Source organism: Callithrix jacchus, chromosome 7 (assembly GCF_049354715.1).
Source record: "Callithrix jacchus isolate 240 chromosome 7, calJac240_pri, whole genome shotgun sequence".
Taxonomy (NCBI): domain Eukaryota; kingdom Metazoa; phylum Chordata; class Mammalia; order Primates; family Cebidae; genus Callithrix; species Callithrix jacchus.
This window is the reverse complement of record NC_133508.1, coordinates 51,041,178-51,065,072: the sequence shown is the minus strand read 5'-3', so window position 1 is coordinate 51,065,072 and position 23,895 is coordinate 51,041,178. Positions and strand designations below refer to the sequence as shown.

The following is a 23,895-nucleotide window of genomic DNA, read 5'->3' as shown; positions in this document are numbered from 1 at the left end:
AAGTTACTTTTGAAAGCTTTTCTATAGTTTTAAATTCAAGTATACCTGGCCACATTAAAGAAGTGGCACCACTTTGTCAGTCCTACGTCTGAAATTAAAACTATTTATTCATCTCTAAGGCATCCAAAGCTGTGACCCTTCATGCCTATAACTTATGCAACAGCTATTTCCTTTAAGTGTTTAGGTCAAAATTTTATAGGAAAAGAAAAAAAAAGCAACAAGAAACCAAAAAACACCCGTAGGCAAGGATACTGTCGCCTTCCTGGCCTTTCCCTCCCACCAGCTCCTGAGCTTACCTGAAGTCCTTCAGCTCCTGCTTGGCACTGCCATCCTCTCTCTTGCTCTCACTCGAGTCAGCAGCAGCTGCGAGCTGAAGGCTTCGGGTGACTGGCCCCCCACTCCGCTCTCTAGATTTTATATTGAACCGGTCTGTTCTTTTCTTACTCGCCAAGGCTGATTTGCTTTGTAAAACAGCTTTGCTTTTCTGTACCCTCACGTGCAGGCTCCGCGATGTTTTGCTGGAAAGCTGAGCAGAATGATTCTTGGCCACAGCTTTGGGTTTTTTCCCCTCAACATGAGTTATTTTGGCCATTCTTATCGGGCTGGAGTTCCTTAAAGAGGAGGAACTTGGTTTTTTGGATTTCACCGAAGCTGCAAACTTGACATTCTGCTTGGACCTGAAGGATGAGGAGGGGAGCGGGACTTGAGTGGGGCCTGAGCTGCGGGCTCTGGTCTTGCCCAAAGGAGTCTGCATGCTTTGCATTTTAATCTCCGCATCCGCTGTCCGTCTGCGGTGGTTGCTGTTGTTTTTGTCACTACCTGCAGGTGATGAGTGTCCACCTTTCTTAGATGAATGAGAAACTTTTTTTTTGGGAGGAGAAAGGGGTTTTTTGGGACAGCTGAAAGCAGCGTGTTTATTCAGGCTTCCAATGTAAGTGAACTCTCGATTACAGTAAGGGCAGATGTGAGAGGATGACTCACAAGCATTTTTCAAGTCAGCCTTCTGCTTTGCAGATTTGTTTTTCTGAAGGATTGCTTTCTGTACAAGCTGATTTTTTTTCTTCAATGCATTTAATTTGAGTTTATTCGACGACATTTTGCTGAGCTCAACACTAAAGTTTAGCCTTTTGGGCTGTCCCATTCGTCGGAAGGCGTTTTTCCCAGAGTTATCTAAAACCACCACGCCATTTTTGGGTTGCACAGTTTGTTTTAATGGTACCGGATTTTTCTTAGGCGTATACCTCTTCTTGTCACTTGCAGAAGCACACGCCAGGATATGTTTATGCAGCTCAGGCATGTTGTCGACACCTTTTCCACACTTTGTGCAGCGGATGGCAGTAGTAAAAGTCTGCGGAATATTGTGTGTAGTGAAATTTGTGGCCGTCACACCAATCCCCATGGGGTTTCGATGATGGTACTGAAATGGAGGTGGTTTAAAGCTTGGGTAATGCTGATTGAGGCCCAGTCGAACATCTGGATCTTTTGTCTTTATTCCGGAAGCCATTATTTTTATAGTCGTGTAAAGCTCTTCTGAGGAATCATTTAACTCCTCTTCCTCTTTAGAAGTTTCTAAAGGATCTTCTGGCAAGCTCTGCATATGCTCTACATGGGCCTTGCTGGGATCTGTAAAGTTTTGGGGCCTCAGAGTCCCACTTTCAAACTCATGATGTGTGCACACCTTATCTGGGTGAAGATCTCGCTGGTGCTGCTGCAAATTGCACAAGAAAGCAAATTCTTTTTTACAAACAGAACACACGAAGATATTCCCAACTCCGTGAAGCAAAAAGCGATGTTCTGACAAGTCCGTTTTATCCTTAAAAAGCTGCACACAAAATTCACATTTGAAGGGCCATTCTTCAGCATGAATAGATAAATGTTTGGTTAGATCTTTAATGGAAAGAAAAGGTGATTCACAGACATTGCAAACAAAGTTTTTGTTGAATGTTTCCTGAACAACAGCATCCTGTTCAGCAGCAGACTGCGGCTCTTCCCTGGGTTTCAGACCTTCATTCTCCAATTCCTCCTGTTTGAAAGACATCATGGGGAGAGAAGCCTCCAGATTATCACCAGAGGAAACAACAGATGATATCGCGGAGAGAGGAGGTGGAGAAGGAGAAGAGGAGGAAGATGAAGAAGAGAACGAAGAGGAGGAGGAAGATGAAGAGGAGGAAGAAGAAAGTGTTGGAGGCCCAGGTGAGGCAGCAGACGTCAGAGGTTCCACGGGAGGAATGGGAGAGGGAGAGGGGGACACTGTTGGGGACAGAATTGGAAGTGGGGACTGTGCAGTGGCATTTGAGAGTGGAGAGGGGCATGGATGTGGAGATGCGCTGGAAGAGGGGGCTGGAAGAGGTACAGTAGGAAGGAGGGGAGGGGGCGGAGTGGCAACAGTTAATACTGGGGGACACGGTGGAGGGGAGGAAGGATCTGTGGGAATCAAGAGAGGAGGCAGCCGACCAGAAGAAAGTGAAGGTGTCTGCAGGGCAGGTGATGAAGGACAAACATCAGGTGGGGACTCGACAGTAGGGGCAGGGAAACCAGAGTCCGGACCAAGGTCAGGATCTGGCTGAGCTTCTAGGGATTTACAAGGACTTGGGCTCCTAGTCACATCTGCAGGGTTTTCTACAGGTAAATCGATGCCATTATACTCATTGAGAAGAACCTTCTGTAACATGCAAGTGGTTGGTTTCTTTTTCTTTACAGCACTACAAGTAGGCTGTACTGTATGATTTTCTTTGAATTCCTTGCCTTCAGAGTCACTACAAGGCTTTTTATGCACACTGAGATCTAAGACAGATTCCCACTGGACCAGAGTCTTGCCTGTACCCTCAGCCTTCTGTTTGACACCACTGGATAAATCCAATGGCTGCTGGTTGCACACACTGCTAAAAGCAGAACTGGTTGTCCACTCTTTAGACATTTTATATTCATCAAAGCATGAAGGGCTCACAGTTTCTCTCTCATCTCTCCCAGACAAACTCCATGCTGGTGAGTCGCTATGACTTTCTAATTTGGATTTTTTGGAAGTCAGAACTGCATCAGTCCACACTGCTTTCCCATCGCTTGGCTTTCCAAAGTCACGAAGGGCAGGGCTGTGCTGTGGGGAACTGGGAGGAGAGCTGGTCCGCCTCTTAAACCTACTTGAGGTCACAGGCAACATTGACGCAGGAGCAGACACACAAACAGGGCCTAATTTGGCTATTTCAGTTGCTGAAATCCCCACAGGAGGAGTTAGTTTATCTTGAGTTTGAAGAAGTTGCTTGAGCTTTGATGACAAATAAACACTTTTCTCTTTATGAAAAGACACTGCCTCCGTTGTTGATATGCTAAGAGGAAGACTTAAGGAGCAGGAGGGGGCCATGGGGTCAGAATCTGTTTCAGCCTTAATTTTGGGCAGTGCAGGCGGACTCGCGGTTCTCCGCTTCTTGGCCTCATTATTTGTACTGCCTGAAGGTTCTTTAGGAAGATCTTCTGTTACAGAGACCTGTGTGGTCTTTATACTTTGAGTAATTTCCACTGTAACTGGAGTGAGCAGACAATTTATACCATATAAATCTGCCGAAGTTGACTCCATCTCAATCACATCACAGTTACTAGTGCTGTTATTAGTTTGAATTTTACCATCAATATAGTAATTTAAGTTTTCAGAGATATTGCTAGAAATGTCCATGATGTACACGTCATCTGCTTCACCTTCCTCCTCTGGCTCTGTGCTTGGTACATAGACATTCTGGGTGGCCTGGGCCTGTTCTGCTGGAGGCTGGGGCTCTTCAAGGCCTCCTTTTCGCCGCACACCTTTGGGAATCAGATGGCGTTCGTGAACTCTACGCTGATGCCGTCTCATATTAGTATGAGTCCCAAAAACCTTTTTACAATATTTGCATGGATGAAGTTCTTTAACTTCCCCATTCTCTTCTACAACAGAAGAATTTACTGTGTCTTGGGAAGGCTTCTCTGAATTTATGATCAGACAGTCTTGCCCAAGATTGGGAGGACTTGATTCATCTTTTGCAGCAACGTTTTCTCCGGGTGCTTTGCCATCAGCCAGGTCCTCTGATGGCTGTAGTGTTAGGCTGGGTTTCCGCTTTAACCCTGCTTCGTGGCGCCGCTCGTGCCGCCGCCGGTTAATCTGTGTGCCAAAGGCTTTCCCACAGTACTTGCATTTGAAAGCATGATTAATCGTGGATATATGGATATGCATGTGACGCTCAAGCCCTTGTTTGGTTGTAAACTTCCTCTCACAATGCTGACACGGAAACATAAACGCTTCAAATACATCACCATTGGCCTCTTCTTTAGTTCTGGGGATTTGCACGGCAGATGTTACCTCTGAGGAATCTTCAAGACTTTCTTCTGAAATTGTTTTTGGTTCCTCTAATAAATCTTCCGGCTTCTCATCACACCGTATTTCTGGCTCTTTCATGGAACTTTCATTTGGCATGCTGGCTTCTTCTTCCCCCTCTTCTTCCAACTCATCATCATCATCTTCTTCTTCTTCTTCATCCTCCTCCTCTTCCTCCTCCTCCTCCTCTTCCCCCAAATCATTCACCTCACAGTCTGCTGCTTCTAATTGCTCATCTGGTTCTGGCTGTGGCTCCCAGGCATGGGCAGGGGTTGCTAGTCCTGGAGGCACCTCCTGACTGGCCACTTCCTGGAGGATGGCCGGCTGCTCAAGTGCTGAGGCCGAAGGCTTCTCTTCCTCTTCTTTAGGACCTAGAAAGCACATGGAAGCAGAAGCATGGAAGTGAAGCCTGGGAAAACAGCTACTTGGTGAACAATTTGTATGATTCAAGTTATTTCTCTTACCACCTAAAACATAAGGGAGATTATGATGAACAGTAAGTTACTTCTACTTTATATACTTCACTGATAGAGTTGGATGGGATATGAATCCATTTCATCAGCTATTCATTCAACAAGTATTTACAGAGTACCAGCTACATACCAGGCAATATCCCAGAGAGTGAGGACACACACACGAACGCAAAAGACAAGGATGTCCACGAGGAGCTGGGATTTTGTGTTTAGTTGCACATACATACAACTCTCTTTACAGAAAACGCAGTGTTTAAAATTGTGTTGGAGTAGCCAATACTACATTTTAGGAAAGTAGTTGTAAATTCTAATTTCTCATGATTCTAAACTGAAAAAAAAGTTCATTACTAGACATATCACCAGGTTAGGTCCTTGGAAGTCTGTCTGGAGTAAATGATCCTCTCTCCTTCTTAATTAAAACGTTATATTCAGAAGCTAGAACATTTTCCAGAATCGTGTAATCACAAGTTTTTCAAGCTAGACAATCTTTGGAGATCATCTCTTCTAAGCCTAGCCAAGTTATTAAGAACTCAGGAGCACCACACTGAAGGGAACGGGAATCTGCAGTCACTTTGCAGTCTCTAGGCCTAGCCCATCTGAGGTGCTTGGTAGAAGGCGGTCAGGGAAGGACTTGCTTACAAGGTGACAGTGGAGGAGACACCTGAGGAAAATGAGGCAGGCAAATATTGCAGGGGAGGAGCCCTACTGGATAGAGGCAACTGCAAAATGCATAAGTGCTGAGTTAAGAACATACTAGATGTGTTCAAAGAACGGCAAAGACGCCAGTAAGGCAAGGTGGGGAAGTTGGGAAAAATAAGGGGATGAGACTAGAGATGCTCACACAAGACCCTGGAGGCTGCTGGCCTTTACTCTTGAGTGAAGCAGGGAGCTACCAGCGAGATCTAACAGAAATATACAATCTGACTTGTCATCAAGAGAATCATTCTGGTGACTACAAGGAAGACAGTGAACCCTAGGTGACAAGGGTGGAGACAGATGGACAAGAGGGGGCCCACTGCATCCTCCAGGAGAGGCAGGATGGTGGCATAGGGTTGGCAGTAGGACAGGATTACAAGTGCTCTGGATATATTCTGGTGATGAAACTGACAATGCGCCTGCTGACTGGCTGTGGTGAGAGAGAAGACAAGGAAGATTCATGCAACTGCAATAATCCTGGCTAATGAAATGTTGAAGATCACAAGAGAAGCAACTGTGGTCTGTACATGTGTGTGTCGTGGGGGAACTAAGAGTTTACTTCGGACATGCTGAAGTTTTAAGGTACCTGATTATAGACATCCAAGTCAATATATTAAGTAGACAGCTTTATATGAATCTGGAACTCAACAAAGAGGCTGGCCTAGAAATTTCAAAAAAATTTCTATAGAAGGCCAGAGAAGGTATTTAGAGCACTGGACTAGATGAGGTCACCTGGCAAGTGAACGTAGACAGAACAGGAATGAGAGGACTGTGTCCCAACTGACTCAAAAACTGAGGTGGGAAGAAAGGCCAGTGAGGTATCTGGAGAACCAAGAGAGGGGTGGCCCTTCGGCCAAGTAAAGAAACTGCTTCAAGGAGGAAGTGACCAGCTGTGTCCAGAACTCCTGATGGGTTGGATAAGATGAGAATGGAACATTTCATCTGCCAAGGCAGAGGTCTGGTTATTGTATCAGCAAGTGAAGTAGTGGGGACAAATGCCTAACAGAGTTCCTAAGAGAATGGAAGGAGGCAGAAGAGACAGGGAGCCTGTTAGCAACTCTTTCAACTTTACCCGTAAAGAAAAAGAAACAGAGTACAGACCAGAAGAAAACACAAGGACAACAGGAGATTCTTAAAGACAGAAACTGTAATCATGGTTTCCTGCTAGTAGGAATGGTCCCCAATGCTGCTGCTTCAACAGTCTCACTTGCTGCACTGTAGAATTGGGCCCGTCTACTGCAGGCACTAGGAGAGTTAAGAAAGGCTCCATGGAGGAGGCAGAGCTATTCTGACTTCTCCAGACTATATTACCTGGCTATTCCCCCAGTCACTAGCAGATACTGACTTAGCACTCACAATCTGCCAGAACTAGGCAAACAAGACTTTCAAGATCCTTACACATAGAAGAGCTTCACTTTAACAGAAGCCACACACAAGCAACAAAGCAACGAAACTATAAAAAATTAATGCTTTTGCTTATGGAAGTGTGGTACAGAAGCATCTCACATGGGCTTGATTAATCAGGAAAGGCTTCTTCAGGCTGAAACTGAAGGATACAAGAATCAAGGACGAAAGAGGAAAAGCAAGCAGAGAAGTATCAAAACACACAGAACATTGTAAATTAACGTGGACTTATCTGGGGACAGTGGGGAGCCACTGAAGGTATTAGAAAGCAGGAGAGAGCCATCTGGGAGACTCGGCTGCAGGGTGGGTGAAGGGATGGGGGAAGGACATCACTGGAGGCTGAGGAGCAAGACTGGAAAGCGGAATTAGAATGGATATGCTGGCTGCTGTGCTAAGACAGAAAGGGGAAGGAGCAGTGGAGGCAGAAAACAGCAGCCAGAGACCTTCAAGATCCGAAAGGCCTGCTATTGGACATGGGGAGGAGGTCAATGCCAAGTATTACTCATGCAACCTCACTTATTCAGTCCTAGCCCCCTTGCTGTTTCCCAGGAATATCCGCCTTACTTTTTCCCATCTGCTGCTACATTTACCAGCAATGAGGTTTCTGTTTCTAAACAGACACAGTCTTCTCTCCCTCCTAGACTAACTTCATAAATTCCATGAGCTTTCCACAAACTGGGAAACCAGTCGTTCGATGGTAGTAACGTATTTCAGATTAGGAGCTACCTCTCTTTTCAAATACATTTTCAACAGAGATCCACAATACTGCCAAACAAAAGCTGAAATGAGATAACAGAAAATACAACCCTAATGTTCAGAAATTTCTTTATAGACTTCACTTTCAGTTAAAATCTGTGGCTTCTTTTGATGGGGAAAAAATGTCTTTCCCCATGACTGGTAAACAATCCCAGATTTAGAACTGTCCAAAGTAATACAAACCTAAGTGTGCACAGCTCCATTAACAACTACAGCCCATGCCAGAGTGGGTCCACACACTTGATGTGGTCTGTTGAGTTTTTAACATAAAGGAGGGTTGGGAACACAAAGAAGAGTCTGAACTGTTTGCTCATTATATAGACCATTTGCTGAGGACAATGCGGAACTTTCAGGGGAGGCCTTCGACCCCACTTTGACCAGCTGTGCCACATACTGGGGGGTAAAGAGCAAGTGTCATTTTTCATGGGACCTGATGTTGTATCAGGAAAAAAATAATTATCTCGAATTACTGAAGGGGAGTAGGCGACTGTCAGATTTGTTTTTTTAATTCTGCCAACAAAGGTAGTGAGGCTCCTCAGTAACTTTTGTTGTTCAAAAAAAAGTCTCAGCAGATCTGAAATTAAGAGGCAGAACTTAGGTTAGACTCTGGGAAATGAACTTGTCTATTCTTGCTTCATAAAATGGCACAGAAAATTGTAATCTTTTATGAACATTATCATCACAAACAGTACTTAAAAATGGTTATGAAAGGCATCCAAAATATTTTGGTTATTTTTCTCTACAAATACTTCTTGAAAGAGTCACAAACCTGTCTTCTGAAATTTGCCTATTTGGGTCACTATAAACAACTCCAGTAGGCTCCAACCTGCAAAAATTTGCCCATGGCAAATTAAGACAAATCTCCTTCCCTTCTGTCCCAACAGTCACAATATGGTGGCCCAACTGCAATGAGCACAGGGCAAGCTGTCTCTCTGATTGACTTTCAATCCATGCCTCTCGAAGTTAGATTCTTACACCATGGCAGGCCTAGAATATTAATAATCAGAGGGACTATAATGGAGAAAATTTTAAGGGGAGAAACACAAAGAGAGAAAGTAAGAATTTAAATTCTAACAAAAAAAAGAAACACACTTCATTCTGTACACTTTTCATTCTGTTATACAAAAATCAAAGACCTTGGATATTTTAAGTAAATGCTTAATTTGAAGTATAAAACATACATGTATTAAAGTGTACAAACAGTTAAGTACATAGCAGGATAAAATTCTCACATATATATAAATATATATATACCCTCGTGTGACCATTCCACAAATCAGTAATAGAACACAACAAGCACCCCAGGAACCTCCTAATGTCCTTGCTATCACTTTTTTAGGGTTTTATACTTCATGCTATAAATGCAATCATGTACTATGTTTCATTTATTATCTTTTTTTTTTTTTTTTTAAGAGACAGAGTCTCGCTCTGTCACCCAGGCTGGAGTGCATTGGTGGGATTTTGAGTTTGGAACATAAAGGGAGGTTTATGCAGCCTCAACCTCCTGGACACCAGTGATCCTCCCACGTCAGCCTGCCTACAGGACTACAGGCACATGCCACTATCTCAGTGAATTTTTTTATTTTTATTTTATAGAAACAGGGTCTATGTTGCCCAGGCTGGTCTTAAACTCCTGGTCTCAAGAGATCCTTCTGGCTCAGCCTCCCAATATGCTGGGATTACAGGTGTGAGCCACCACACCTGGTCTCATTTTATTTTAACGAGGGAGTAAGTTCAATTTTAAGAAGAAAAGTCTTTCATAATTGTTTGAAGGGAAGATAGAATATAGAAGGCTCAGTTTACCATATTAAATTTAGGCAGCTTTTTTGCTGTTTAACCTCTGTACAGATAGATCCTAAATGATTCTCAGAAGGACAATACAAGGAGATACAAAGTTAAATTCACTGGGTACATACATACCCCAATTCAGACCAGGCCAATATCAAAAGCTTACCTTCTATAGAATCTCTCATATTTGCAGAGGTGAAATCTGGCTCACTTGTCTTCAGTTGTATGTCTTGGATTTTGTTTCCTTTGTTTTTATTTTCCTGGGATTTTTTCTTCCCTGAAACACAATTTGTATTTATTTATTCATTTATTCATTCATTCATTCATTCACTCACTCATGTATGTGTTATCATTCTGAATTCTTGAAGAAGACAATTATTAATCCAATCAAGCATACTATATATTCCTAGGCAATTACCACTTTGGATTCCTAAAGAAAGGAATAAATGATGACTATAAATACTATGTTATATAAGTAAATGATGACAGAGGGGAAAAGAAAGAAACCCATCAATCTTGTATTTTTTACAATCTTGGGCATGCTATAATGACTATCAAATTATAAAGTAATGTATTCTCAAAAAGTTACTATTGATGTCAAAGGAAAATTAGCAATAGTACTAAATTTCAACACCACACAGCTAACAGGGACGGACTGTTTATAAGAAGCGTATTAGAGAAAAAGAGTACGGTGTAATGTGGGGCCCCTTTAGCTAAGACATGATTACCCCTAATTGTTGGAAGCAAAACAAGAGTCAAAGAGATTCTGCTGAATTACAAAAGATACATATTCACAATGGCTCAAATACAAAATGCAGAGTAATTATGAATAATTCACTGTCCACCAGCATGACATTCTTGAGAGCCCTGAGGGATCTGACTGTAGGTCCAGCACAGGTCAATATTTCATTAACAATTCAGAGGATGGAATTCAGAAACACTGACTGCATTCCAAGCGATACCACACTTTTAGAAGGTAAGATTAAAATGCAGCATAGTTCTGATAAGCTGGAACAACTATCTAAAGTCGTGAAGATAAGAAATAATTATCCATAGGAGTAATACTAGAGAAATCAGAAGCCCAGTTTCTTTAGGATTTAACCAAAATTTGTAACCTTTCTTTTCCATTTTTTAATTACCAGATTTCTACTTTTCCGGAAACTGGCATTTCAGTCTTTGGAGCCAGACAGATCCCTATTCTTCCTTGAACACTCCTTTTTCTCCACTGCTCTCCCTGCAACAACATCCACCAGCTTCCAGAACTACAAGTCTCCGACACCTTTTATCTCTGCATTAGTAAAATGAAACTAGAAACTACTTAAAGCTGCTGTAAACATGTAAAGTTATATCCTCCATAACAGAGAATCTCTACAGGGAAGCATAATTAGCTAAAAATGTAAACTAGATAAAAATGAGGTCAAAGACATAAAATAGCATCATTGAAAACATCTAAATTAAAAGTAGAAACATCAAGTACAATGCAAAGCAAAAGCGAATCCTAAAAAACATCATCAGATTTTGATAAAGATTTAAGAGATATAACCTTAATAAAGTCATTTTGCTTGTCAGTCTTAAAAAGCAAATTCTAAAATAGCATTTTAAACACCTAATTCTTCAGTCCATGAGAAATCAGATTTTTTTTTTGCCACTACATTTATAAGGGTTTGTTAAAACAAATAAATTGCTGATAGTTTGTCTATCCATTCATTTCCAAAGGCGCTTAAAATGGAACTCAAGAAACAAGCACACACTTCACTGGAACCACATTCTGGTGGGAACAAGCGTGTGAAGGATCTGCATGGAGATGACTAGCACGTGTCTCCAGGTGAAGAACTGTAAGCCAATCCCCTCCAAAAGGGGCACAAACATCTAAGCACCTTTCTACAGGCATAACCTCCTCTTACAATTCTTTCTCCCTGTAGCAACTTAACAGCACTTTTTCTAAATCAGATAATGACAAAGGTTCTTCAGGGATCCAATTTTGTTTAAGGGAATTTGAATTCTACCTCCTTTCAATCAGTTTTCTTAACGCTTATCACATAAGCTAGTTCTTTCTGTATGTAATGCTCAGCCTGTATTAGATTACTGATAGCAAAGAAAATGCTTATCGCCCACCCATGCACATAATGCAAATATAAATTACTATCTACCTAAATAACTTCTCTAGTGCTGCAGCTGATGTCTGAGGAAATCCATGGCTTCTTTTATTACCATGAGAAGAGAGAGTTCCTAGTGTAGCCCACAGATGCTTGATTCAAAAATCATATTCAGAAAGTTTTTCCCTGAATCCAAACAATGACATTTTTATAAGACATACCACCTCATGTACCCCGAACAGGCCAAGGAATGTGGCCTTTTCATACCAGTCATTTACTTAGTACTTAGCATGAGCTTTTAAAGTAAATTAAAATGGAGAGGTGTAATCTAAACCTTCACTCCTTGCATAAACGTTATACACATTTAAAGAAGGGTCATATTGTAAAATTTAACAGAAAAACAGATGTCAGTTTGTTGTAATACAATCACTTGCAAAAGAAATGCAAAGATTTTTCTACAATCTCCCAAGCGCTATACGAACCCAGTCTATAGGTCATATAAAAGCAAAGTACACTGTTCTATATGTAAATAGAATATTAAATAAGTAAAATATCTAGATTTATATCTTAACAAAACAAAGTACAATCTTAATACCATTAAGATGCACTCAAAATGAAATCACATAACTTTCTAAAAGTTAAAGTGTGATTTTAAGTTTTATTCTCTACCTAAAAGAACATTAGAGTACCTAGCTGACACTAAATGTCAACGGTTCTTTTTTGGACCACCAAAACCTCATCAGTGAGAACTCCCTTTTCTCTCCCAGGGTGTCCTCTTTAAAAGCCATGACCCTGGAAACCTAATCCACTATGAAGAGAAGCCACGTGCAGTACATATATCTCCTGGATCCTATCAGAGGACTAAGGAGGGTATCCTGCCACAGACCACTATGAGGTATCAAGGCGCCTCAACCGCAGCGCAAATGACACATGGACCAGATAATCCTTGGCTGTGCGGTAGGCTGTCCGATGCGATGAAAGATGTTTAACAGCACCTATTGCTTCTATTTACTACATGCCAGTGGCAGCCCCTTCTAACTCTTAACAATCCAAAGTCTCTAGACATGGCGAGATGTCCCCTGGGGAGATTTCCACAGGTTAAGAACCACAGGGCTAGACCAATGCATTTCTGGGTCACTAAAGACATATGCAACTCGATAGTCCATATACTTATTAAAAATTAGAAAAAGTACTCGAAAAACACCAATAAGACAATTTTAAACATGGAGTAATACCACCAAACTAAATTTGGTGAACACTGACAGACTTAGTTTATCATGGAAATTAGTCTATCATGATTCTACCATTCATCCATGAAATTGAGATTATCTGACACCTGAAACAATGATCTCAGTCTTTAGGAGAACCACCTGTCAGGTTACTTCTAGTCATGAGGGCCTTAGACTAGAGATGAAGGGACTACCAAACCACCTTTCCTGCCTGCAATTTTATGAAAGAAACTGAAGGCCAGAGCCAGAGAGGGACTAACCGGTCTATGGCAAAATAGAAGGTCAAACCAGGGGTCCTGACCACACACACACACTTGGTGTCCCTCACAACTGCCAAATATTAAAACAACAGGTAGTGGAACCTGCTACATTTCCTTAAAACAGTACTGGTTTCTTCTGACACCTGATTTCTGTCCTATATGTCATCAAATTAAAAGAATAAACAAACCAAACCCATAAGGACATTTACAAAGGGGAGAAGGAAATTTGTGAGCTTCTCTCTGTGAGGCAGAGGAGCAGGAGCCGCTGGGAGCCTGGCAAGCACACAAGTGCACTTACCATCAGGTCCTGGGGGTCCTACAGGGCGCTACTGCCAGCTGGCTGCTCCGCTTGGTCTAGACAAGAAAGACAGAGGAATGAAACACGAGGAAAGTGAAATGGAAATGACGACAAGGAAGAGCAGAGGGACAGGACAACACTATGAACATGAGGAAAAGAAATGAATACATCAAAATGAGAAATTGAATGCAACAGAAGGAAAACAGCAGTTATCTACTGCATCAAGGCGCTCACGTACCAAAAATAATGTTTAACTGTGTATTTAGTTGATCAGAATAACACCAATGTAGTATATTCATTTTTGGGCCTATACTGTGCCCTTATTGTAAAACTGATGCCCCTACCACTTAATGGATTCATTTTGCTAGAAGCCCCCAAAGTCCCAATGCATAAATCACTTTACAGGGGAGATATCCAAAGAGCTGAGATGTGAAATAACCTGCCCAAGGCCACACGACTACATCTGCTGTAGAGCTGGAATGAAAACTCAAGGGCCAGGAGTGGTGGCTCACGCCTGTAATCCCAGCACTTTGGGAGGCCGAGGCGGGTGGATCACCTGAAGTCAGGAGTTCAAGACCAGCCTGGCCAACATGGTGAAACCCCATCTCTAATAAAAATACAAAAATTAGCCAGCCATGGTGGAGGGTGCCTATAATCCCAGCTACTCAGGAGGCTGAGGCAGGAGAATCACTTAAACCCGGGAGGCAGAGGCTGCAGTGAGCCGAGATCACTCCACTGCACTCCAGCCTGACAACAAGAGTGAAACTCTGTCTCAAAAGAAAGAAAGAAAAAAAAAACTTAAAAACAAAACGTTAAAAATGATCTTTCTCTTACAGTTACTTCTTAATATCAGTAATAAGTTAATATGCATACTTCTTTTTTTTTTTTTTTTTTTGAGACAGAATCTCACTCTGTGTCTTACTCTGTCATCTGGTCTAGAGTGCAATGGCGTGATCTTGGTTCTCTGCAGCATTGACCTCCTGGGCTCAGGTGATCCTCCTGCCTCAGCCTCCTGGGTAGCTGACACTACAGGCATGTGCCACCACACCCGGCTCTAATTGTGTTTCTTTTTTTTTAGACGGAGTTTCGCTGTTGTTACCCAGACTGGAGTGCAATGGCACTATCTTGGCTCACCGCAACCTCCGCCTTCTGGGTTCAAGCAATTCTCCTGCCTCAGCCTCCCGAGTAGCTGGGACTACAGGCACGCACCACCATGCCCAGCTAATTTTTGTATTTTTAGTAGAGAAGGGGTTTCACCTTGTTGACCAGGATGGTCTCGATCTCTTGACCTGGTGATCCACCTGCCTCAGCCTCCCAAAGTGCTGGGATTATAGGCGTGAGCCACCGCACCCGGCCTGTGTTTCCTTTTTGTAGAGACAAGATCTTGCTACGTTGCCCAAGCTGGTCTTGAACTCCTGGGCTCAAGCAATCCTCTTGCCTCGGCCTCTCAAAGTGTTGGGATTACAGATGTGAGTCATGGCATCCAGCAGCATACCTTACTTTACAAAGCACTTTACATCCATTATTTCACTGGTTTCAAGGGCAAGTGAAAAAAAGTTGCATAAAGACTTGCACTGGCCAGGCACAATGGCTCATGCCTGTAATCCTAGCACTTTGGGAGGCCAAGATGGGCAGACTGCTTGAGCTTGGGGACTCAAGATCAGCCTGAGCAACATAGTGAGACTCCCATTTCTACAAAAAAAAAAATTTAGCTGAGCATGGTGGCAGATTTCTGTGGTGCCAACTACACGGGAGGCTGAGGTGGAAGGATTAACTGAGCCCAGAAGGTGGAGGCTGCAGTGAGCCATGGTAGTGCCACTGTACTCCAGCCTGGGCGACAGAGATCGTCTCACAAAACAAAACAAAGACTTAAATTGCATTTATAGTTTTATTTTTTAAAGCAACAATCAAATTGGAATGCATTTTTAATTTCTACTTTATGTTGTGCCAGAAACAAGTAACAGTCAACAGCACAGAGCCCTGATCTGAACAAGCATGATGCACCACTGAATAATATCAATAAAATTGGATTTTCTAGTGAAATGGCTACCAAACAAAGACATTCAACAACCGTAACAACTATTTTCTAAGACAGTGTATAGCATTATACTGCTGGTGCCTGCGATATGAGTTGCAAAATCAAAATTGCCTAAAGCATCACATGAAAAATTTAACCTAGGTCTGGACTATGTTCTACTATCCTAATAAACTGGACAGACACACCAGGAAAATTCTAGAGAATAATGTTTCACTTCAAAATGTTCAGGCAGTAGAGAGAATGCAAAATTCTGGGAGACTTGCTCAAGTTACATTAAAAATTCATTACAACAGTGAAGGCTCATGCATTTGGTGATTTAAATGAATTAAATTTAAGACTCCATGTAACTCTACGTGTGCTGCCTCCTCACTGGGGAGCTATTCAACTCTGAAGGATAAAATCAGAATTAAATATCTGTAAACAGAAGCTAGGTCCATCCGATCTTCATTTGGGGAGCTCACCATCTAACTCAGATACACAGTTGGTTCCAAATCAGACAAGACTCCAACTGGGACATTTCCACAGTTGTACCATGGAAGGTCATCGAGGACACAGGCTTCCTAACAGGGCTGATACCACCTCACCAAGGTGGGTTGTACCTGCTGCCTCCAGTTCCTCTGCCCTACGTCAGTCCTTCATCCTTGCACCTAAACTACCACCCTTTCTACTCTACAGGAATCCAATTCCCATGGTTACCACTGATACCATAATTACAAAACCCAACAGTTCTTCGGGCTTTATTTGCCCCAAGTTTCTCCTTCACATCTGAAAACCTGGTACTTCTTTCATTCTTAGGTTCCTCCTCCCAGACTTATGACACTGCCATCTAAAATCTCACTCTTTTGCAGTCTTCCTCTTCTTCCTGCCTCTAGATAAGAAGGCCCTTCTTAGGAAAGCTGAAGACTGGAACCATGCTTTCACAATAGGCTGAAGAAAGGCTTTGACAAAAGCATACGGCTAAGCTGAGGGCACAGACCCTAGAGAACAAGGTAGATGCTGAACTCAATATGCTCAAAGCTGAGAAAAGAACCAGAACACTCTGGAGCAAAAAGAGCCTTGAAGGTCCCATCTGTTACCTGCACTTCAGGTTAAGTATGAGTAAGACATTATAATATAGGGCCTTCCAAACTGTTGAAAGTCCAAGATGTCTTCTGTGAAAGCAGGCCAGCTGTGGCACTAGAACCACTCAGGATACATCTGGCTTGGAGATTAGAGTTCTCAAAGCAAGATGAAAAGGCTTAACTGGGAGAGGTATGAAGTACATGTTAAATTACTCCTATAAAATTTTTAAGAATCAAAATCTGCAATAGATTGTGTTGGTAAGGAAGCGGAATCGATGGATAATAGCAGAGCTGTTATCTTAAGAATGGCCCAGGTGATGCTATGTGTGAGATGGTCAAGGTCAACTGGAATTATACCTCAGTTCTGCTGCCTATATGAGTTTAACGTTCTGCAGATGAGGTGACAGAGAGGAAGAGAGAAGCTGAAAATGGATACATAAAGCTAAGTTTTCTGTAAGTAATTACAGTTCATTTCAAAATTCTGAATGCATGCTTTAATATAAGAGAATGACTTGGTACTCTGGAAGTCATCGAATGTCATTAATAAAAGAAATGGGAAACCGGGGCAGAAGGACTGATGGGCACATCAGGGTGCCTCAACCAGAAAGGCTTTCAGAGATGTCAGCAGGGGGGTATGGTTATCAGAGGATCACAAGTGGCTATTACAGTGCTCCTGGTCAAGGAGCAATCAGTGGCAAAGCAAGCCCGGCAGATCTGAAGTAGTATGACGTTGCAACAGTTAGTATTTATAAAAGTTAACATGCCATGCATTCTTCTATAGATGTCTTTTTCACTGAAAATAATTTTGAAAGTTATCTGACAGTAAAAAATTCTATTAAGCTCTTCTGGCATAATTTCACATCCTTTTCTGCAGTTAAACTCACCAAGAACTATCTGTAATCCTGGAGGCAAATTATAAAAATAAAACCTCTCTGGTTTTAAGTAGTTCATGGTATTAAAACACAACTCTAGGTTTTGCTTCCAACAGAAACAATGGAAAATTTCTAGATTTTGCAGTTATGCAGATCACAGTATAAATTCCTGAAATGCTTGCTTCCTGCCAGGGGGCTGCTGCACAGCCTCTGCAGCTGTGGAGGCTGAAGGCTCCCCTAACTCTTCCAAATGTCAGGCTGAGGGGAGAACAGCAAAGATCCATCGGAAGGGAGTCCAGGCTTTTACTCTGTCAGAAAAAGGCTTTCAGTGGTTTTGACTAGATAATTCCAAATCTTGGAAAGGGCTTCCCAAATAAACTTTACCAAATTCAAGATAAGAAAGCATTAAGTTTCCTTACATTCTTTGGAGCCTCAAAAACTGTTGTGGCATGAACAAAATTATTTAGGAAAGTAATGACATAGAAACAAGCTGCTGACCTATTCTACTTTATAATTAATTTCTAGGCTTCCTTCTCATGTTTTTTTAGTAGCCTGAAAAATGTACCTAAAATCTGAAAACGTTACATGTAAATAGTGAAGAGACAACTACAAAATAAAGAACCTAATTCAAGTTATGGGCTCAGCCCCCTGTGACCAAAAAAACAAAGTTTCTGCTGTTGTAGAGGAGGTGTGTTTCCAGTGCCTGGCAACCCTGAAAACAGAGGGGACAGCCACACCCTCAAGAACTCAGCAAAGAAAGTCATGCTTCCCCATTCAAAGCCTATGGCAAATTTTACAATACTGCATCCTGATGAATTAACTACATCATTTTAAAATATTTTCAAGAAGTAAAAATCTGGCATAAATATGAAACAAGATACAATGAAAACATTCAAAATTCATTCTTCACATTTGGTTACAGAAATGCCCATAAGAACAATGGTCAAGCCATATGACTAATTAATAAAATCAGGCTACTACGATGTATCCACAGAGATAAACTTAATGGAAATCAAGAGAATATACATTCAGATTTTGGCATGTGGCTCCCAGTGAGAGAGTATTGATAAGGGTATGATATTTCTATGATTGTATTTTCTCAGATAAGCATTTGTTTATATTATGTAAAAAAAGAATACACGATTTTTCATGTATTCAACTCAGAAAAAACGTTCAGAAAAACGCCACAATTCCCAGCAATATCAAATCCACAACGGATACACAGTTATAAAGACTTTAAAGGGATTAAAAATAGAACAGATATTATTAAAGAGCCAAAAATGCTTAGCATTCAAATTACCCCTGTTAACCTTTTGGTAGATATCTTTCAATTCTATGCAACATATCACTTCAAACAAAAAATTAATGTTTCCTCTTTCCAAATGGCCACAAACCCCACATTCTTTTTCTTATTCACTGCACTTGGTTATTATACCCGTCATTATTTAAATAAAATATTTAGTTTAAACAATCATGTTGAGTGCCTGCCGGTATTAACCTAAGGGTCAATGTCTTGGCAGTTGGCTGTGATAATCATTCTGTACCTGTATTTTGCTTCTCTTAAAAATGTAAAAACTAGACAATGGCATTTGATTAGACAACATTTTAACAGACGTTTACAAAAACAAGAGCATTTACAGAGATATTAAGCTACCTAATTACTCAGCCCCACCGTGAAATGAGGCACTTTTAGTCCAGCACAGGTTTTCAGAAGACTCAGCTCCACTATTGCTGATCAACCAGATCCCACCGCGACAGAGTATCTCAACTGTGCCCGGCCACCTCCTCACCCACAGCTGTGCCCTCTCAGCACTTATGGACCAACATATAATCCAAGGAAAAAGACCTGGGACCCCTCCAGGCTTCCGCACGCACACCAGCTGGCATAAACTCGTCCCCTCTGGTAAACTCAGAGCTGCCAAGGCTGTACTTCAGATTGAAGAGCAGAACAAAACTAAAACATATTATTCGTATAAACTTTTAAATCACAAGTTACATTTAAATTCAAATCTAGATTTTTTTTTTTTTGAGACAGAGTCTTGGATCTGTTGCCCAGGCTGAACTGCAATGGTACAATCTCAGCTCACTGCACCTCTGCCTCCACTGGCTCAGGTTATTTTCCTGCCTCAGTCTCCCAAGTAGCTGAAATTACAGGCATGAGCCACTATGCCTGGCTAATTTTGTATTTTCAGCAAAGGGGGGGTTTCGCCATGTTGACCAAGATGCTCTCAAACTCCTGACCTCAGGTGATTCTCCTGCCTAGGCCACCTGAAGTGCTGGGATTACAGATATGAGCCACCATGCCCAGCCCAAATCCAGATTTTTTAAATAGATCTCCACCTAAACACAAAATTCTACTAGTCTATTCAGCAATGTGTATCTCATTCTCAGATGTGCTAGTTATTCGGACTATATCACACTGCTATTCAAATTTAGCCCAAACTTACTATTCTTGATATATTTTTTAAAAATTTCTTGAGTACTCTGTAAAGTGTTTGGAATCACGGTAAAATAAATAAGTATTCCGATAATTTTCCTTGGCTGCTTATTAGCTATACAACACTTATGAGCTATAGGGAATACAAATATATATTACTACAAAGATGTCTGCCATGAAAGAATGTAAAATTGAAGTTACGCGCCTGTTTAACATTGTAAAAAACAAGCCCCTCTGCAGAAACGCCCTACTATAATGATAACAAAAAGCAAACTTTAAGTGGAAAAGATCTTCTCAAGAATCTGTATTTCATTAAAAATCGAGAAAAAGGAAAGGAAGGATAGTGAAAGAAGCAAGGAGTCAGGAGAGAAAGAGAAGGAGAAGGAGAAAAGAGGGAGGAGCGGAGGAAGTAAAGTGCCATCCACCAATGGAACTCAGTAAAGCGGGGACGCCTAAGGAGCTCGCACTGCAGACCTGGCCTTGATAACAGGTTCTGGCATTGGGAAAAGAGCCTTTCAAAGGCAGGAAATCTTCCTTGGTGCTGGTCTCCAAGGAGTATCCCACACTGTCCTTGAGCTGATGCTTTTTCTATTTTTTTGCCAATATAGGGGTAAAATAATGCCCACAGGGAACAAATTAAGCCTTGGAGGGAAGGCTCACAGAGGACTAGGGCTTGAAACAGGAGTCCTTCCTAGGCCAGTGTCCACCATTGATGGAAAGGGTCTCCCAACCCACGCACTCATTTCACCTGCTCCCAGAAGGTTACTGTGTCTCCAAGGTCACACGTGCTCCCTGGAAAGAGCTGACCCAAACTGAGGTGAGACAGAGGACTAGGCTCTTGTCCCCTTCCCCAGTGTGGTGGTGGCACTCGGAATAAAGAAGGTCTTAAAGATAAGTTTGGTCCTCAAAAACAGAAACCCATAAAAGTGAAATAGCATGAAACTACATTGTGCAGCCCTTGGGCTATGATTTGATTAACAAGAAATAATCCCATTCGAGGCAGAAGGGAACCAACTATGATATATACTGGTAATACTAATCTGATATTGTTGTCAAAAGAAGAAAATGAGGTAATGCACAAAACGAATGCCACATGGTGCCTGGCACAGACTCAATAAATGGAATCGATTGTAAGGAGTATCCACAGTAGATTCTACTAAACAAATTACAGAAAGCACACGCCTACAAATCTCAATGGTCGGCATATGTTCCTTCGTATGAAGACAATGACAATCTGCTTCCACTAACAATTCCTAATTCATCCATTTGTTTTGTTCATTTGTTGTCCACTGATTCACAGGATCCCACCCAGATATTATTATAAAAATGTGCAAGTCCAACGAGGACAGAAGTTTGAGAGAATTCTGTCACTCACGTCCACATCAATATATAAATGCTCAAACAGTGTAAGCTGTGAGTATACTTTATTTTTAAAGTCTGTAACCTACTGATTTTATTGCTTCTAACTGTCTCTGCTTGAGTTTGAAAACTGAACATACTGGTTCACTTTGGTGGTTCTTAATCTTTTGGAGAGGAGACTTCAGACCCCTCTGAGTATCACGTAACACCTAAGGCCCTTCTCCCCATACAGTCACAAAAGGATGTAAACACAATTATTTGGTAGACAACATTGGGGGCTCAGGGACTCCTGTGTTATTACAAAGTTAAGTTGTGAGTATGTATAAGCATTGCCTTTCAACAGAAGGAATGTACCTGTGTAATCCCTGAAAAAGAACTCCAACTCCTCAGAATGCTCAGTAAAGATGCTGCACAGATAATCAGGACATTTCTTCCCAGGAAACTGGTATCATCAAATTAATTAGTACCTTCTAAGAAAATAATCCTTTCACCCATTTGGCTTTTCCTGATTTCACACCCAGAAAGAATGTTAAAAAAAATCTGTCATATACAGCCCTGAAATTGCTTCCACATGATTACTTTAAAGGCTGTCTGATAATTTAATATCTAACAAAATGTTGAAAAACTCATTCACATAAAATCCTGTTTTAACAGTCATAAGTGCTTTGGACCATGTAACAGTGAGATGTGCTTACTTCTGCCAGGCAAATGGAACAAATCAAATTCCAAGAGTTACCTAATGCACCAACCTGTGTCACCACAGGTGTCCTAGTTTGGGTAACAGTGAAATAAGACAGCTTGTAAGAGAGAAGCAGGTTTCCTGCATATGAAGAACTCCTTAATGCCATGATGCATATATTTAGTTGCAGATCCAAGGAAGCCGTTTACTCTTACCTAATTTGAATCACCTTAATTCACTCCACAACGCGAAAGGAAAATATATGGATTTTAAGAAAACATGTTACACAAGATGGCAAAACTGTTTTTGTTTTTTAAGAAGTGTGCCAACAGGCCAAAGAACGGCAGTTACTATAGAATGAATTTTGCTGGTGCCTACCATTACAACAGGATGAACCAAAGGTTGGTGTAACCGAAATGTTCCTATAATGTTCTCAATACTCACAGCAACCCCGTAGGATAGGTAGCTCATATTCCCATTTTACAGACAGGCAAATGAAAGACCAAAACATGGCAAGTAACACATCTTAAGTCACGATGCTATTAACTGGTGGAGCTGGTATTTGAATCTGGTCTCTTAATTCTAAGGCTATGTTCTGGTGTATCACAATGAATTCTGCATATTGTGCATCTCCTAACATTCAAGATATAGCTGGGCCAGCAAACTTTCCCCTTTCCCCTCCACCCAACATACACATACACTCCAGGCTCATTTTAAACAAGTTATCCATTTTCAAAGTACTGATCAATCTGCATCTAATGCAAAAGGAACAGTGAAGCCCAAGCAATATATTTCCACCCACTAAAAAAAATTTTTAGGTTTTTTTTTTTCCTAATGTGCTTAGCATAGAAACTGAAGAGGGGGTAGGAGGAAGCACAAGAATCATTCTCTATGAAAACAAAGTTCACCAATTCCACGTACTTTTTGACAATCACCCATGAAATTTATAGGACTCTGTCTTTAAAATCTGAAAAGGTCAGACAGAAATTAAGTATCACTTTTTCTTGATTTAATATTTTCTACACTCTGTTACAACCCCAGATTTTATCTTGGCATACGAACAGTAATTTGCATTATCTTCTATCCTGGATTCCTGGACTTATAATGATAACTGAAAAGAGTTATAAAGATCTTAACTCAAATTTGATCTTGTTATCAAACACTCCCATGACCCATCTAACAAGGAGGGAAAGACACTGTGGATTATACCTTTAGCAATTAACAAAATTCCTAAAATCAAGTAGATTTGGAATCTTAAACCCCTGGTCCAAATATCCAAGATTGAGACCATTAACAACATATATTTTTTATTACTTATTATTGATACACCCTTTTACTTATTTTCTTGGATGTTAGACGGAAATTGTAATTTCAACATTAGTGTTAATCTTACAAAAATTACAGTCCATCATGTGTAAATAGACAAGGAGATTGTTCCACATGTAAAAGATCAAAACTACAACTATGATCATCATGGTGCTGCCCACAGCATAAACCTGCTACAGAAGAAAACAAGACTTAGCACCCAGCTATGACCAACATTCACATCCTCATAGCGAGAGTAACAAGGCACGAGGTGGAGAGCTAGGAACTCTCATTTCTCACAGGCTCTTAGACATTCTGCTTATGGCCAGTAATCTCTCTATTCCAGAGAAGCAGGCTCTGATAATCCCACACATTAAAGACGAAAATGTAGCCAACAGAACCTGAGAGGCCAAACGGTTTAAAAAAAAAAAACACTCAGAAATTTCATTGTTGCCCATTCTAAATGGCACTGCAACTTCAAACATTGCACAGAATTCCATTTTGGGGTTCTAAACATGGGTGAACAAACCAGTTTGCCTTCATTTTTGTGGCATGTGGCGCCTCAGGAAATCTACAAAAGACTACAACAAGAGGTAGGATTATAAATACAAGAGAAAAGATAGTTTATCACTAGTTTTTCTTAAAAAAAAAAAAAAAAAGGCAGGGGAATTTTAGCCTAAGCAATGCGGTATTAGTTTTCTTAACAGAAGTCAATCCTTTGCTACTGTCCATAACTGGGAACAGACAGCTATAATTCATTAAGAGTGAAATTAGGTTTTCATCATTTAGACGCTGATTAAACAAG

At 41.2% G+C, this 23,895-nt stretch overlaps 1 protein-coding gene across 11 annotated transcripts in view; it reads right to left on the bottom strand.

Annotated features, from left to right (window-relative positions):
• The window catches only part of PRDM2 (PR/SET domain 2), a 126,654-nt gene that overhangs the window by 39,826 nt on the left and 62,933 nt on the right, over positions 1 to 23,895 (bottom strand). For 9 of the 11 annotated variants that reach the window (XM_035307793.3, XM_017974339.4, XM_078330416.1 and 6 more), the window contains 2 exons: positions 9,623 to 9,733; positions 297 to 4,710 (listed from right to left, as the gene is read on the bottom strand). The exons of 1 other annotated variant lie outside the window; for it this stretch is intronic. In XM_035307793.3, coding sequence (XP_035163684.1) covers positions 297 to 4,710; positions 9,623 to 9,733 — 4,525 coding nt within the window. Of the gene's footprint in view, positions 1 to 296; positions 4,711 to 9,622; positions 9,734 to 13,339; positions 13,396 to 23,895 lie in introns of all 11 variants that reach the window. One more of the 11 variants, XM_035307797.3, reaches the window with a different exon arrangement.